General features: G+C 34.9%; 4 protein-coding genes across 4 annotated transcripts in view; 2 read left to right on the top strand and 2 right to left on the bottom strand.

Moving 5' to 3' along the window:
• LOC132193748 (serine/threonine-protein phosphatase 2B catalytic subunit 3-like) overlaps window positions 1–3,785 on the top strand; it is a 29,352-nt gene extending 25,567 nt beyond the window's left edge. The window contains exon 14 of the mRNA XM_059614597.1: window positions 218–3,785. The gene's annotated coding sequence lies outside the window, so the exon portion shown is untranslated. The remainder of the gene's footprint in view (window positions 1–217) is intronic.
• A 63-nt stretch (window positions 3,786–3,848) lies between these two features.
• LOC132193771 (G1/S-specific cyclin-D2-like) lies at window positions 3,849–8,925 on the bottom strand. Its single transcript, XM_059614645.1, has 4 exons — window positions 8,589–8,925; window positions 7,105–7,320; window positions 5,398–5,557; window positions 3,849–5,187 (listed from the first exon to the last, which is right to left on the bottom strand). Exons 1-4 carry the CDS (start codon window positions 8,793–8,795, stop codon window positions 4,943–4,945), a joined length of 828 nt encoding a protein of 275 aa, XP_059470628.1. The 5' UTR covers window positions 8,796–8,925; the 3' UTR covers window positions 3,849–4,942.
• Window positions 8,926–10,396: 1,471 nt separating this feature from the next.
• LOC132193866 (uncharacterized) lies at window positions 10,397–12,657 on the top strand. Its single transcript, XM_059614797.1, has 4 exons — window positions 10,397–10,624; window positions 11,139–11,392; window positions 11,756–11,968; window positions 12,088–12,657. Exons 2-4 carry the CDS (start codon window positions 11,139–11,141, stop codon window positions 12,341–12,343), a joined length of 723 nt encoding a protein of 240 aa, XP_059470780.1. The 5' UTR covers window positions 10,397–10,624; the 3' UTR covers window positions 12,344–12,657.
• On the bottom strand, window positions 12,561–15,324 carry LOC132193867 (transcription factor 21-like). The gene is made up of 2 exons (XM_059614799.1): window positions 14,943–15,324; window positions 12,561–12,874 (listed from the first exon to the last, which is right to left on the bottom strand). The coding sequence occupies exons 1-2, from the start codon at window positions 15,270–15,272 to the stop codon at window positions 12,677–12,679; spliced, it is 528 nt and encodes a 175-aa protein (XP_059470782.1). The 5' UTR covers window positions 15,273–15,324; the 3' UTR covers window positions 12,561–12,676.
• Window positions 15,325–17,922: the final 2,598 nt, after the last annotated feature.

The raw sequence follows: 17,922 nt of genomic DNA, 5'->3' as shown, positions 1-17,922 counted from the left end.
AAATCAAATCAATGAAAATAAATTAAGCATATTTTCAAAGGAAATTAGTTTATTCCAATTCTTATTGCATTGAAATCCTTCAAATAATTAGACTTACAAATTTTATTAAAAAGAAACTTCCAAGTTCTATTACTTTAAGTTATTTATTTATTTTCAATTTTGAATTTTTATTTTTGGAAAAATAATGTATGTATTAAATATTTTGAATAATTTTCAGGGGCTCTGCAGGCAGCGCGTCCTCCTCCTTCTCTCCTTCTAATAGCCAAAGGTCATTGTCACGAGTTCTACCAGCTGCTTAACGGAGGATCAAGAAAGAAGCAATGCTCTGTATCTCTCTCTCTCTTTTCCCTTTCAATCTCTCTCTCTATCTCTAAATCACCAAACTACCCCCAATTATATACTCTCTATCTACGCACCCACCACTTCTTTTCGAGGACAATTCCCCTAGTTGAGCTACTCGTACTCCGCTGTGTATGAAACGAGAATATTTCCACATGCCTTTGTTTGCGCCTACGACTAATTCGAAGGAATATTTATTACTTAATTGCGAGACAAGAAAAAAAAATAATGAAATACTATTGAATATTTCTATTCTGTATCGAGCGGCAGACTCGCTCTGTAAGTATGTACTTACTCAATTACGTTGTGTATCTTAAGTGGAGAATCGGACACAAATGTTGGTTCTGCCAAGTGTGGAAAAAAGCGCCAAACTTGGCAGAACTCGCCTTTTACGTGTGAGTGAGCTTTAAGAGAGAAATTTCTTATTCTTTCGAAGAAGGATCACGATGAGTCTGTCTGAGCTTTTTCTTTATTGATTCTCTCGGATGATTTCACATAATCCTGTCGGTTTTTTTTTTTATAGTTTTGTTGTTTCAATTACGCAGATGGACTCGAGAAAAGAAAGTGATTATTCTTAAAATGTTAAAGTTAAGAGTTGGTTATTAAGTTAATGCTATATTTTACGGTTATCATTTGTTATAGTATTTTCCTCTCGTTTTTTTTTCTTCTTCCTTTGTTAATTTATTTTTACGTTTGTTGTCTTGTAAGTGTTTGATCCAGACACATTGCCATCACATTAATTAAATAATAGACGAGTTCAATAAGTAAATTAATGAATAAAATATCGTCCCTCCTTCAAAGTAAAATTACGAAAAAGAAAATCAATATTGAATGTTATATCATCTTAAATTAATTATTATTACTCAGATTGCTGCGAGAGGATGTTTGCGTGTGAATTCTTCTTGTCTGTGTACACAAACAAACAAACAAACACGGTTTTCAGTATTTCTTCCCCATTCTAGTGCGAATAACATAATTATTAATTGTGTCAGTGCAAATGCGATTTTATTCAGCATAAGGCGGTTTATATGTGTTTCAAGTTCTGATTACACCGCGCGCAGTGTGAAAGCAAAATTCTTAACCCTGCACCCAGATAAAAGTTTAAACAAAACAAAAAATACGCAAATGGAATAACAGAGAACTTCTTTTACTAGCTTGTGTATTTACAAAATAAGAAATATAATGATGGTAATTTTTCTATTTATGTAAATGGTGTGTCCATAAAAGTTATATAACTACGCATTATACAAAAAGGAGTAAATAATTATAAAATAATCGAAATAAGGTTTCTCGAGAAAGTCACTTTTTCCTTCAAATGATAACCACACGCCCGCAAAAAAAAAAATTAATAAATCCAGAACAGTAGTAGTGGATTCACACAAAGATTTGAGAATAAAAAGTGAACTCGGTTGAGACGAAGAGTGGAAATTTTAGTAACTCTGGTTTCCGATACTCGGTAGGCTTAAAAAGTCTTTTTGATGGGGAGGATTTTCACAAATCAAATTTCGCTGCTCGTCAGTCCCCCGGACGAGCGAACTGCTGCTTTGTTGGTGTTGAAAAGAATTAAATATACGCTAAGTGAAGCAAAAAAAATATATATATAAGAAGTAAAAAATCTCTGCTTGTTTCATGCTGCTGCCTGGGGATGTTATTTTCTACTGAAAACTATCTGAGATAAAATTTAATAATATTATATTTCACTCGCGCCGTTGGCCCCCGAGCAGTTCTGTGTTAAGGCGCCGCCGCTTTCTGATAATTACGGCCGAAGCTGTGAAAAAATGAAAATAGCATTTGAAGCTTACGTGCGGCCTGGGAAAAAACCAATCTGCTCTTCGGGGGCGGTGCTGAAGGGTTAAATGTGTGCATGTTCTTGCCATTCTGTCTGCATTCTCTAATATATAAATATGAAGAAAAAAAAATGAAACACAATACAATTATATTTCTTACACTTTCACTCGCGCGTGTATGTTAATAAAAATAATTAATATGTAATAATTAATTATCATTTTGTACACTGCTCTGATTTGTATCTAGTTGTTAGTGATTAAAAGACAAAACTTGTTTGATGCCATCTCCAAGTCTATTTATAATCGTGTTCGCGCTGATGAAAAAAAAAGAATAAGAAAATTAAAAGTAACAAAACATCTCTAGCCTTTATATCAAAAGTCATAATTATACATAATAAATATAATGAATGAAAAACCAGATACAATTATGCAAGAAAAGATTGTATAAATTAATTAATTCTGCCGATTATGTATATCTTTTTAGTGACTAAGGCAACCATTGTTTGTTAGTTTGTTGTTTGTTTTACTGTTTTGTAAATAGCGCCCCTCAAACCCCCTGTGTTCCTTTCCTCTTCGCCGGCCCCACTTTATTTTAGAGACTTTAATAATAATAATATGCAAAGAAAGATGTGAGAGCTCTGTAAGCTTTGTTGAAAATACAAAACTACCGCCAATTACCCAAAGAAATATTGCAAATCCATTATTAAAAAGAACTCCATGCATATAAATATTATGGTTGAAAAATAATTACTATAATTACACCCTTGGGAGTGTGCGATTGAAATATGGAAATTTCCACGCCATGACAAATTAAAACTGCTGTAATATTAAAAATAAAAATCTCTGCCAGTTTCGTGTCCTGCTATATAAGATGAGAAAAGTTTCATATAATAATCAAGATCCCCTCTTTGCCTCACAATGCCTTAATACACTTTGAACTTACTATCTCTTAAATGCACCAAGTTTGTTTTTTCTATAATGAATCGGAACATTTGATGAATAAGAAAGGCTCCGCAAAGCCGAAATATGTGTCAAAAAAATATTTACATTTTATAGTGCACAGAGACATACTCGATGTTGCTGGTTTGTTTGACAAATAAACACACACAAGCTGTTAAAAGACAAGAAAATAAGTGCGCACTTGATTATTATCTCATTGATCAGTCAACTTTTTTCGTTTTTCTTTTCCTCCCCAACTAGCAAGTGATTTTTGAAAGGGCATCCATCGTTCGCCCTTTTTGGAAAGTACATTATTATATAATAATGCGTCCTTGTCTTTTTACTCAAGAATTATATCAAAAATGGGAAAATAACTTAAAGATGAAATTGAATAAAACAAAATGTCTACGCTGAGCTGTATAAAGTTTAAACAAAAAGATAATATTAAAAAAGCTTATCCTTCCTTTTCTTCTCTCCTGCGGAAAAGCTAAATTCTCCGGCACTTTTTGATTTGTCACTTCAAACTTCTCAATACATAACCAGTGGTAAAATATATAAAGTGCATATATAATTGTGTAAAATGCAACACACTCGACACGCATCATTATTATTATAATTATATTAAGATCCCCATTTGTTGTGAATGTTTCATGAAATTTGTTTAAAAGGATAAGATACAATTCTAAAAAATAAATAAAAAAAATACACATTGATTTCCAATTACATTTGTTTAATTCAATTTCCGAATGTTTTGTGTGTGTTTGAAAAGAATGAAAATTTTCTATAGATTACTCTTTATTTTTATTCATCAAAAATCTGCTTAAACAATCGATTCATAGAACTATCAAATAGACACATTTTTTTATTATCATTGATTTATACAAGTTCATTCTAAAAATAAAATTCTCTGATGTGCTCATGAGTAACGAATGCAGATATATATTTTAAACTTCTGCCCTTATAAACTCTGGAAATTGTTAGTCACATGTGTTGAATCTACTTTAAGTACATCTAGCAAAAGATTAATTCAAAATGCGGCAGAGTTTTGAGCACTCTTGATTATTTTTGGACTAAATCAACTGGTCTGATGCAAAAGACGGGAGGCCTGCGTTCTTAAATTACATAAGTCGTATTGAAACTGGAATTGTGCACCGTGATTAAACTTACTTAAATGGAACTCTATTCGTTACCTCTTATCACACTTGGTATGTTCAACGACCCTCCTACTTTAGCGATTTGATTTCATCCCAGCAGATCTACAAATTAATTCTGAAAATAATCTTACGACGCCGCTCGAAATCACAAGATTTCCAGAAAGGATCACATTCTGGAGCCAGCCGATTGTGAATCACTCGTTGTGCACTCGATCCGAACACTCTCCCACACATTTAAGTTAATTAACAGCGTAATTAAATGCATCTTGGTGCAGGCCTCCCCGGCTGAGGTATAAGCAGGAGACTTAAAGACTGAAATAACTAACTGTCTTATCAATTTGTTATGATTAAATCTACAAACATATCGACTTTGAAAATTGATGTTAGGAAGATTAACTAAATTTAATTAAGGAAGCACTGATTGCGAAACTTCCAAAAGATCGCAAAAAAAATCTGGCACGTAACGATGAGCAAATTTTTTAGAAAATGTAAATTTCGAATCATTTTCTTCTTAATAAGAATATTGTAAAAAATGTTTGCATTTTCTTAATTAGAAATTTGGCCGAAAACTCTCTGATTTGCACCTGATGTAACAACTTTCAAAAATGCTCTAAAAAGATTTACAAAGTTCAAAAAATAATAATCACAAAAACGTTCGTTCCGGGCGGCTCTGCACATAAATTCCTATAAAAATAGCTTTCGGCCCGGAACCACTTGATGAAGTCAGACGTCGAGGTTGATGTCCTCGACGTCGGTCGGGGTGGTGCACGTGGCCAGCTTGTCCGTCTGACTGACTCTTGAGGTAAACAGCTGCACCAGAAGCAGGATCTCCTCTGGCTGGTGGTGGGTGAGGTGGCACACCTGCCGAAGGGCGCGACGCTTCTCCTCGGGGCCGTTCAGTCTCTCGATGGCGGCCACGATGGCACCCGAGCCTATCACCGATGGCTTCATTTGAATCGAGGCAGCGTCTGGAATAATTCATCAAAATTAGACAAATCTAATTTAATTCGTTCTTGTAAAATGGAATAGAAAAAAAATTATTAATTAAAAAAAGCAAATCAGTGAAAAATAAATAAGTAATGAAAAGGGAATTTTGATTGATTAATAAAAGAGGAATTAAATTTATGAAAGAAAAAACTCTTGAGCCTGAAAACTTGTTTTCAAGGCCGGCTGCTCACCTGTGCTGCAAATCTGCACAATGGCGTGTGCATGCTTTCTGATGGTGTTGCTGATCCCACGGGGCACCGTCATCCTAGCCAGAATGTGCTCGAGAAAGTCCGCCGCGGTCAGAAATGAGGTTTTCCACTGCAGGGTGGACAGGATTATGATCTCGGCCAGCTGAAATCAAAATTTGCTAATTAATTCATCAGAAGAGATGCGAGATTTTAGCATAAAAGACATTCAATTATCATATCTGAAAAGAAAAATAAAAAAATATGGTTAATCACCAACTTATAATGAACTGTAAAATTTAAGTTAATAAATATTGGGAAAAAGATGCATTAATTTTCAACAACCAAAACAATTCAATTTTAAATTTAAATAATTTTTTTAAATAATGTTTAATTTTTTAAGCAAACTGCAAATTTGCAAAAAAAAAAAAAAATAATAATAATAAATTTAATGCTGATGAAAATTCAATTCCTTTACTTTTATATTTTAAAATATTTTCATGCCGTTTCAAGATGAATTAGAAAATAATGACCTTAATTATTTTTGATATTATGAAAAAAAAATCGTTCTTTAATTTTTAAATAAAAATTAATTTTGATTTTAAAGAAAAAAAATTAACAATTAATATAAAGATGTTTTTTCTTATTTTATTAGAATTAGTTAGAAGATGTCGTTTTCAAGGACATTTTATCGGGCAAAAATGTTATGTAATTTTAAAAAATTAATTAAATTTTTCAATTCGAAATTAGCCAAAATAAAATTGTCAAAATTTCCATCAAACCGACCAAGTTGGCTAAATAAAATGACTTAAAATTTACAACTTTTCTCTCCATCCATGTTTTCATTCCAAAAAAAAATGAAAAATAAAAAATGATAAAATGAGGGCAACGATTTCCGCACGTGTGGCGCCGATTAATTTTTGCTGATTTCGGGGAGCGGCTTTGGCCGTTCGTGCTGGCTTTGGTTTTGCTTGCCCCAGCGCTGCGGTCTCTAATTTCAACGCTTGGATATTTCATTCTCAGGTTGCACCGGCCTTTGTAGTGTGCGCGGCGAATCTAGTTTTCTTTGGGCAGAGGGAACGCGCAATGTGTGTTACTAGGGTGGCGTCGCCGTCAAATGTGCAAGCGTCCGATCCATCCCATGGGTTGGGCAGCTCAAATCAGGTTCCTTGGCTTTATCCGCCTCCGACCTTGAGCCCAAATAACTCGCAATCGGCTCAACAAGAGTTTAAAACTAGCGACAGAGACGCTTCGCGATTCTTCCCCACTAACATGCAAATTGCAAAAAATAATTTGGACTGACACATCATGCAGATAGATCCAAATTTATATATATAAAATAGAAATGGATATTTTTAGTCAAATTGATGAAGAATTTGTTCAAAAATTTATTGTTTTAAAATGAAATTATCTGTAATAAAAGTATTGGTAAAGAAATTTTTATTTAAAATAAATAAATACTTATTTATAGTTCAATTTTTTATACTAAAAAAAAGTATGTATAATTAATAATCATCTATTGAAAATGTTTGTTTAAAACTTTTTAAAATTTTAGCCATTAATACTGAATAAAAATCACTTTCTTTTTCAAAGTTTTGAAATAATTTATAAAATTATAAGTTTCATAATCTCATTGATTATTTTTCTTTTTGAATTTATCCTCCCTATTTTGACTTTTCCTTGCTTGCGAAATGCATCATCATTGGAACTCACATTGACGGCTCTGGTGTTGAAGCTGTGGTCTGAGTAGAAGGAGCATTGCTTGGTGGAAATGATCTTGGTGCTCCTGAGCTTGGAGGCGATGTGCATGCAAGTGGCGCCGAGCAGCTGCAGCTGGTCGATCTGCATGGTGATGCTGGCCAAAGTCATGTCCAGAAGCTTCACGGCCAGTGGAAACACGTGCGTGTCGCAGCTCAAATCGTCACACACCTGCAAAATCAAAAATGAAAATAAATTAAAATGAAAACTAAAATAAATTCATTTAGGAAATTCTTAGCCTTTCAAATCATTCGATTTAAATAATTTAATAAAAATAGTTGAATACAAAATGTGAAAAATTAAAATTCAATAAATACACTGATAAAAAATTAAAAAGTTTGAATAATTTCAAATTCAATACAAACACTGATAAAATAAATAAAATTTGGAAAAATTCAAATAATATTTTGGGGTTTTACAGTTTCAAAGTTGAAGATTAAAAGCAATTAATTTTTATTTATAAATTTTAGAACTTTACAAATTTCAAATTAATGAAGTTATTTAAATATTTACATCACATTAAAGTTCGTTTCTCTCCTCTGTGAGGAGAAAAACTCATTAATTCTCAAGTAATAAACCTATCTTATCTTTCAACGTGTGAGGCTCGATGGGGGAGATTCCATAAAATTTTATTGTCGAAACAAACAAGAATTAAAATATTCTCCTCAATTCACGAAAATTTAAAAGTCTCCTGAAATATTCTATGGAGTGCAGCAGGTAGGCAAAAAAAAACATTCAGCGGTGGGGAGACTTGAATGCATGGGGATGAGGGTGCATTGTTGGCTGGCGTCGGGCGGGGAGGTCGGGGGGTGCAACAGGTGGCAACGCCGGCAGGTAGGTGAAAAAAAAAATAAATAAAAATACCACAGAGCACAGATTTTCGACGGGAGGAGGAACAGGTTTGCCATTATATGCGAGGAGAGAAAGAGAGAAATAAAGAAATCCAGCCACGGAACAATAAAAGAGAGAAAGAAAATATAATAAAGACGAAGAAGAAGGGTTGAGATTGTGAATGAGGATGAAAATGTGGAAATATGAAAATTGAATCCAAATGAAAACAGGTTTCGATTTTAAAGGTATTTAAATTTTTAAAAGCCCTGAATTTTTAGTTAAAGATTAAATTAAAATTAAAAAAAAAAAATCAAAATAAAATTGAAAGATGAAAAATTTCACGAGTTTGGAACTAAATTTTGGGACAAATGACCCGTGATTCAAATTTTCAGTTTGAAACTTTTGAGGATAAAGAAGACGTGTGGGGGCCTCGGGGGGCCCCGGGGGCCGGAAACGGCGAGCCGCCCCCGGGTGGCCTTGCTTGTGAGAAGAGAGGCCCCCACCACCTGATCCGCCATGTCGGAATGCCGAGGAAAGAATTAAGGGAGCCGTGTGGGGTCGCGGGGGCCTTGGTCGGGGGCCGCGGTCGGGGGCAGCGGGGGACGCACCTCCATCATCCACTCGACGATGTCGGCGCGCATGTAGGGCCGAACGTGCGTGTCCTTCTGGGTGGTGGCGAAGTAGTCGGCGGACACGACCGAGGCGGCCTCGTTCGCCAGCATGTTGTCGAGGATGCGGGGGTCGCGGAAGATGACGGGGTCCATGCTGGCCCGCGACTCGGCGATGCTCTCCAGGCACAGCAGGTTGTCGGCCATGGCTCGAGCCTCCTCAGGTGTCAACAGGGCAGCCCAATCTGCATGCCCAACGAGCTTTCACTTGGACTGACACACACAATGGCCAGAGGCTTGACAAAGGAGACTGAAAACTGCTGCTGCCGAAAGTTTGGGCTCGTACCAATCCGTTGCCAACCTGACAAAGTTCAACAAAACCAGAAATAATATTCAAATTCTAATTCAATCAAATTAATTTGACTTAAAATGTTTGTTTTAAAGAAAATTGTATTTATTTTAATTTACAGTACAATTTGTTACAGTTTGAAATTATTTTTATGGAATTTATTTTGGTAAATTTGGTTGGTAGCGTCGAGGTTGCAGACGAATCTCGGTGGAGGATTCTGTGCGGCGCGAAATAGACCGTAAAGATGTGGTAAAATTGGTAATTTACTTGTAATAAAGGCACAATTTGGCACGGAATTAATGTGAGATCATCGAGGAGAGAAACGAACGCTTTCCATGTAGAATTATTCGGATCGATGGCGCCTACCGATGGCAATTATTACTACGTAATTACCAATTTCATGCGTTATTATTTCCACTTTTTGATTTTATTTTTATGATCGCTTCTGTTTCTATCATTATAATGAAGCAATAACCAAGAATTTAATTTTTCAAGCAGTTTTTTTTACTAAAAAATACTTTTACATTATTTTTGACAAGTTCATTTATTTTATCTATTTAACATTGACAAAATTTTGCTATTTCTATTGTTTGCAAATAATTGTTGCATTGTTAATGAAAATAGAACTAATTCCTTTTGATTAAAAAATTAAATTCAACTTAATGCTGTATAAATAAATTAAATAATAAACTAAATAGTTAAAAGAAAAGGAATTTAGCTACTCAAAAATTTCTGTTTTTAATTTGTGAGTGGTTTTTTTTAATTTTTTTTTTTTTTTAGTGTAGATTTGTGTGTCGTATTTTCGTTAATAAGTGTATTCGCCTGGAGTTTCTGTTTTAATTTTTGAAAAGAAAAATTCATTTCCGTAGCATTGCTTTTCTCACAGTTTTCTATCTGCGGATTTGAATAAATGTTATTTTTCTGTTTTTTTTTAATGGCACCTGCAACTGCTCAAACGTAATTGGTGCAGGAATATAATGAAAAAAAAATAATAATAAAAAGCAGAATTTTCCGAAAAAGCTATATAAATATAAAATAAACAATTACAACCGTCGACGAAGAATGCGGCTTGCAGCTCTCCTTTTACAGAACTTTTTTTATTTTAGTATTTTTGCGTTTGTGCAGAATCTGTTGTGTGCAAATAAATGTATAATTATAACCTGCTCGCTTTAGAAAAAAACAAACACCAAGAAGAGAAGTCGTACAAATAAAATATGCGCCCGAGAGAATAACAAAGGCGCTCGGCTCATTTATATGCAATAAACACACAGTGCAGAGTAAAAAAAAGAAGGACAAACGCGTCCGTGCATGGGAATCGAAAATTGATTTATCGTTTTATTGGAGCTGCATTTATATATTATTTTTGTTTCTTTTATTCCGCGCAGATCGAGATGCTGCGGCTTCTGAGATTTGCCGCTGGCTCGGCTTCTCTGCGCCTGCAAGTTCCTTTTTTGTGTCTGCAGTCGACACACACACACGTGTGACGTCACGACCTGCAGAGTCTTCTACCTGAGAGAGCGAGGTCGCGTTAGTTTTAACAACGCGATGACTTTCTCCTTTTAGGTGGGTAGAGAGGAAGCTTGCGACACAAAAGGTGAGCGCAAAAAACAGCTGCCCCTTCGGAAATCGCTGCTCGCCCGCGGGATGGACGCCCATAGACCCTGAGAGACGCTGGAACTTTTAAAAGGTCGGTTTCTTTGTCTGCTTTTCTTGTTCTCGTTCTGCTTTTTGCGTCTCTCTCCGAAGGAATTAAGTGTGAGAACGATTTGCGCTCCCGAGTTAAGATGGAGGCGTGTGGGTGGGTCGACATACCTTACTCTGATGGTCACTTTAAAAACTATATTTGAAAATTGAAAGCTGTTCGCCCAGCAAAGTGCTAATAAGTCAGGAAAATTTACATTTTTAACCGTGAGAAAAAAATTTACAACTTTTTTATGGTCCCTGAGTCGCTGGTTTTCCTCTTTAGTTCCTCAAACTCAAATGATTCAGAAAAGAAAAAACTAGAGTGACAAATATTTATAAATAATTAACACAAACGTTTGATATTTTTAGCAATAATTTTCAAGGTTAATTCTATAGAAATTTCTATTAAATGAGATTTATTGAAATTTTTTTAAATTTTATTTCGGACATTCTTAAACTATAAAACCAGTAAAAACATACAAATTTGCCAGTTCTTGAATTTCTTTTTGCACTTTCAGATGATGCAAAGCAGCAGAAACACGACGCCGCGGCCGCCACCGCGAAGGGGCCCAGGACGCGCCTTCGCCACCTCCGAGGGAGACCAAAGTCCTCGGGCACCTTCAGACAGGACCGTGTCCGAATACATGATTGCGAATGAACGATTAAGTGTCCGCGACCCGCAGCCTTCCACGTCAAGGGGCGGATTCAGGGACAACCAGTCCGACATCTACGCCCAGCATCAAGGCACTTACAAGGCGCCTTCAGAATTCAGGTACTTTGAAAGAGGAAAAAAAGTGCATTTGCTTTTTAAGTTGAAATAATTTAAATTAATAAAAATTTCTTTAAAATATTATAGAATCTGTCAATTCTTTGGAGATATCAATGAACGAATTTCTCTCAAATATTGATTAACTATAATTGTAATGAAAAAATATTATTTTAATTTTTTTGCAAAATTTTCTTCAGCCTTTATAAAGCCTTTTAAATTTTTTAAAGAAATTGAACTCCAAAAATTAATTTGTATTTTTTCTGCTCTAATTTAATCAGCTCAGCTCATTTAATAACTGTTTATTATATAAGTTTGGAAATTCCATTTTTGTTCTTCATTATTTTCAATTTTTATCTGTAATTGCAGTCGTGCGTCTTACCCCCGCTCAGAGGCAGTGTCTGTCAAAAGCAAAATATCGCGCAAGGGAGGCGCCGTCGTCGAGACTGTTTCAGCTCCGAGCCCCTTCTGCCCGGACACTCGAGGAATTTGTTGTCTGATGTTGCTCCTCAACTTGGGCATCATGCTCATTTGCCTGGGATTCATTATCGTCATTCAATTCTACGACCCACTCATTATTTGGTATAGTAAAATTATTTAAATTAAAGAATATTATAAATAAAAATAAAATACAGATTAATAATTATAAAAATTTAAATGAAATTAAATGGAAAAATTTTGATTATTATTACAATTTTCAGGATTCTGGGGATAATTTTCCTGGTCTTTGGTTTTGTCACCTTGATCGGAAGTCTGATTTACTGCGTCTACGTGTGCCGAGACGCCAAAGACCCGCGCGAGTTCGACCTGAACGAGTTCTACTGGACCAACAGGTGGCGCGGCAAAGTCGGCTCGGCCCCGCCGTCCGAAATCCACTACAGGAGCGAGCACATGTACTCGGACGAGGACCGCTCCGGCATCAGCAAACTCAGCTCCAGGCGTTCCGACAGATACTAAAAAAACCTACCCCACCTTTTTCAAATTTTTACTCGAAAGGTGCCGCCGTAACTTTTTTTAACACATTTGCATCTTTTTTAACTCATTTTGTTGTGTTCGAGCAAAAGAGGAAACAACTGAACAAAAACTTCTCTCGAAATGTAATAACTGTGATAACAAAAAACCTTTCCTCTAAAATCTACAACAATGTCAAAAAAGTACACGCAAGGTTGTAAAATTTTAAATTTTTATTTTCATGAATAATTAATTTTTGATTATGTTTTAAAATAACATCTGATTAATTATAGAAATAAATCTACTTATTTTACAATAAATATATCATTTTGATTTTAATTAGCTAATGTCCATAAGCACGTCGGTGAAGTGAGAGAGGAAGGATTCGGAACTGGTCGGGTGAGGGTTGCAGCTTTCCTGGCTGCTGCACTGCGACCATTCCTCGTCTTCGTCCTCCTCTTCTTGAAAGGACGAATGCTGGTCGACGTGGTTCTTGAGGGCGTTGGACACTGCCCGCGGGAATGAGTACGGCCACGTCTGCAAAATTCAATTTTGAAACAAAAATGCTCAATTTTGTAGAAATTTCAACAGTTTTTAAATTTGGCTTTTACCTGGTTGGTTTTTTCAGTCATTTATTGTTCCATATTACAAAAGAAAATGGAAAAAAAATTGAGATGAGAATTATTTATGAAAAAAATGATATTTAAATTCATCAAAGTTAAATAATTATATTTTAATACAAAACACTATCTTAAAAACTAAAGTAAATGCTCTAAAAATCTGAAAATTTATTTATTGTAATAATTTTTGGCAACAAAATTTGCATGTGTTAATGATAAGAAAATATACATCCAGGGAAAAGCCAAAATTTAAATTCAACACGAAAATTTACGATATTTATGGGAAAATCCCGAGCAAGACCTTCTTTATTTACATATTTATAATTTTTTGTGACACGGCGTCGCACACAAAAGAGCAATAAAGCAGAAAAGATGTGTCGAGAGCGATTAAAACGCACCCTCTCTCGGGGTACGTCTCTCTCTCTCGCCAAGTGTAAACAAGATAATAAACGGAGCGCGGATAAGAAGAATCTTCGCAGCTGGACCGAGAGCGCGCTTGAGAACAAAGCCCAATTAATTACAGCTCGGAAGTGCTGTTTATTATTCGAACGCCCGACGCGGCGTGTCTACTTATTTTATTATTACGATAGTCCCATCTTTTCAAAGTTGCTCCATCGCACACACGCGAGATATGAGAAGAGAGAATGGAGAGAGACGAGAGCTCGCATTATTTTTAGGTTCGAGTGATTGGGAACATTTGGTGCTTGCGACGTTTGAGAATTTTGCCAAATTTAAATTTCTTTTATGCTTCATTCTTTTCGGATTCTTTTAAAGAAATGAAGAGAAAGAAAAAACTTATTTTCAATAAGCATAAATTATTTTTTTTTAATTATAAGGTTAAGACCTTTTTGTTAAATTTGTGTTTAAGAAAATAATATAAATTGAAGCCAAACATAAAGAGTAAAATTTAAAACATTAAAAGTAATTATGATTTAGGTAGATAGTTTTTGTCATCTGTATTACAAATCAACTTGTTTCGGTACACAATTTAAATAAAATATGAAATAATTTTGAATTTGTAAAAAAATACAAAATTATTAACAGGAATAAATGATAACAGTCTTTTTGAAATCTGAAAGTTTTATTTTAGCACAATTCTAGCTAGTCGTGGTGCGTGGAACTCGCACCTTGCAAAATCATTGAAAATGTCTACAAGAGCCTTATTAAATGTTTTGAACATATTTAATCACGCATTTTTAATTTTTATATTTTCTCTTAATTTCATAAATAACAATGTCTCCGTTATATTTTGCCGTCACAAGAGCCACATTTTTTATTGTTGTATATTATTATGATATTATTAAAAGATAATCAATTGTTGAGAGGAAACATGGAGAATTGCTGGACATTATTTTCAACTTTTCCCTATTAATGATATAAAATGCGCATTTTTTTTTCTAAATCCTCTTAACAATATTGAAATTACATTGGAAGTCCATAATGATACATTTTTGGAATGCCAAAAATGTATAGCATCGTTAATCTGTTTAATAATTAAAAAAATCATGAATTGATATTAAATTGACTTATGGGAAACCTCTTACTATTGCGCTTTTTTATGTTGGAAATTGAAAGTGGCCAATGACTTTATAAATTATCACATTTATTATTGGACATGGTCACTCAGCTCAAGTTGATTGTTGGTATCAATGTTCCCTTATAATTTACGTTACTAACGGAATTATGGATTCAAAAATATTTACCCCATTTCTGCGCTCAAATTAAAAAACGTAAAAATAATTTAAATCTACTAATGAAGGAAAAGTCTTAAGCTATGATTAATTTCTCTGCATAAAATAATTTTCATTCAAATTTGCAGAGAATGATTCTACTTCAGTTTATAAAAGAAAATATCTTACAAAATAATTTCAAGATGTATTTGTAGCTGATTTTTTAGGAGTTCTGATTTAAAAAATTTAAAAATGTTGCCTTTAAAAAAATGCAATCTTATTTAAATTGTTTAAGAATAATTTGTAAATTTTTACCAGTGTGGTGGGGTGAGGAGGGTCTGCAACTTCTGCGGCGGCTCCATCGGGGTCTTCGCCGGTGCCGACCAGATTCCTGAGGTGCGCGATGTAGGAAGTGGCGAGTCTGAGCGTGTCCAGCTTGGACAGTTTGGTGTCCGGCGGCACCCACGGCAGGGTGGTCTTGAGGCGGCAGAAGGCCTTGGACAGGACGCGCATGCGGGCGCGTTCGCGTGCGTTGGCCGCGTTGCGTTGGTGCGGCTTGCCCGGGGACATTCGCTCGCCCGAGGACAAAAAGCGGACGTGCGGCGGACGCCCGAGGGCCACGGCGCGGCGACTCCGTCTCGGCATCGCGGCGGCTGCTGAGTGACGCGAGCGCTCCAGGGCTGAAAAGGACGGACGGCCCGTTTCGTCTCCGCCCCCGCCACGCAGAACGGCGCCCTCCACTTCGCCCTTCTTTTCAAAATTGCTTTCTAAGAAGGGCCAAAACTTCCTATATTTTTCAGTAAATTGCAGCATTTTAGATTTGGATATATTTATTGTGATCAGAATTTGTAATTGGAAAAATAATTTGATTTATTAATTAAATTAAGTAATGAAAAATTTACGAATTTATTTCATTTTCGTTATTTTCAATGTATTTTTATCTAACATTAGTAGAATTAAAGTTTGATCAAGAAATAAATCTTATCAATAAATTGACGCAAGAAAAGTATTTACATTTTTATAAAGAGGGACTTTCTAATTAAATTCTTTAAAAGTGAATTAAAAATATTGGGCCCTAGTATAAGATTTGCCAAGAGACATGAAATTAAAAAGACAAATTAGAAACTTTTTCGAACCATAATTTGACTCTACATAGTCAATTTTTCCTTGAACTTTAATTTAGAAATAATAAAACTTTCCAAATATTATAACTAGTTCCTGCAAAAATTTAAAAATCTACTCTAAATGATTCATAAATTTAAAATTGAATATCAAAATAGTACAAAAATTAATTACACAATTTTCAAGTCACTATTTAAATTAGTGGAGTCAAATTGAATTTCAACTAAATTATAATTAATAATGACAAAATGTCTTGCGTTTATATTGAACTAATTTTAAACATATTTATTTCAAGATTTTTGCTTGATAACTAAATCACAAGAAACGATGTTCCAAACATGTGAGGTCGGTCTGATGAAAACTAAAAAATGTGTGTTCTTTCCTCATTGCAAGTTCACGTTACGTACTTTAGAAGAAATTCTTGCACGTGCATTTTATTTTTTATAGTGCAGATGCGCTTTTGCGCGGCGTGCGCGTTTCGGGGCGATTTCTTATGTTTTCTCAAGGGGGCGGCGAATCTTTCTTCTGGTCCGCAGGATTGGGTTTCTTTCTGACTTGCATGCCATGTGGCCGAGACCGGGGGAAATTCAGATTTGTCATTCGCGCCTAATTACACGCAACGTCGAAAATTAATAGGGCAACGATTTACGAGAAACAACCCCGTGGCAAACAAAGATAAATGCAAGATTTAATCGGTCAGAAAATGAATAAATTTAATTTAAACGAAAACATTTGTATTGATTGATCCTCCTTTTGTTGCAAAAATTTTAAATTTAAGAAAATTTAAGGAATGTCTAAAATTATTATAATTTTTAATTGGCAAAATTAATGAATTTCTGAAGCAGCCGCACAAAGTTTTTCCATTTTGCTTTTAGAAAATCTCACAATATATCTTTCCATTTAGCAATAATTTATCATCTCCCAACCCCAATTTTTGGAAGGCGACAATTTTTCAAGGCTTGATTTATGCTTCCTAATCCCAAAAGTTAATCGTTTTGTTAAGAAAACCGGCGGCTCTGGCACTCACGTTTCGTCCCCTCGATTTGCCGCCTGTTTAACCCAACACCGTTCCCACCCCTTCGCAACCGGCAACTTGACCTCCCGCAGAAGGATGCAATATATTTGTCAAAAAAGAGACCACGATATCTTTCGTCTCTTCAAAAAAATAAAAAAATTTGATTTATGATCGTTTTCCAAAAATTTACAACCGCTTTTCATAATTTCATGAAATGTATAATCCGACTTAAAAATGGTATAAAAACTGCAATTTATAATAAATTCTTTTAAAAATAATATATTTCCAACTAGTTTTAATAAAAAAATTGATTCTGATCATTTTTGCTGAGCTATTGTATAAAAACGGATTTTGTAGGATCATTTTTCATAATTTTACCTCAAAATTACTCATAATTTTTAACGCTTTCTACTCATTAAGACACTTTAAACCCATTGCGGCGGCTTGAATAATAAATTTCTCTAGAAATTACTGCACTTGTAATCTGAGTGCAATTTCTTTGATTTTATTTCCGCGCGTGAATTTTTAATTGTATTTTATTTCGTAGGTTGACTTGCAAATTAACGTTTTTCCCTTCCAGTGGCATTTTTTTCAAAAAGAAAAATTAATGTACAATAATTATGCTCAATTTACATTAACCAGAGATCCTTCTAGCGCCCGCCTCGAACTTTCAACACCACAATTTTACGCGTGCCACGATTGGCGCTTCAGTAAAAGCTAAAATTAAATCTGGCATCTTGGTCGGAAGTGAAGGCTCCGCCAGTCAGTAAAACTTGCGGGCAAAATGGCTTCAAGGCGCCGACATGATCCACCTGGACCCGAAACCAATGCCAACAACAAAGAAATAATAAATTTCTCACTAGCAAAAAATTACAACTCACAAGATAAAAACCTAAATATTTCAATTTGCCTGATTTTTTTTAATCTAATAGTAGAAAGTTTATTAATTTAAAACTGATTCTCTCGGAGCCAAAAAATTTATTGGGCTAATTTTGCACTACTTGAGTGTGAGTGCGGCTCATGTTTTGTTTGTTTGGGCTCCGAAGTGGCCCCCTGTTGTGCTCACGTAGGAAATACTTTAAATGCTCTTACACGTTTGATTGACACTTGTGGGTCCACGTGTTGGTCCTATTTAATTTCACGTCCTCTGCAAGCGAT

The sequence above is a fragment of the Neocloeon triangulifer genome, unplaced genomic scaffold (assembly GCF_031216515.1).
Source record: "Neocloeon triangulifer isolate White Clay Creek 2 clone unplaced genomic scaffold, ASM3121651v1 ptg000005l, whole genome shotgun sequence".
NCBI classification, from domain to species: domain Eukaryota; kingdom Metazoa; phylum Arthropoda; class Insecta; order Ephemeroptera; family Baetidae; genus Neocloeon; species Neocloeon triangulifer.
This window is presented reverse-complemented; position numbering and strand designations above follow the sequence as displayed.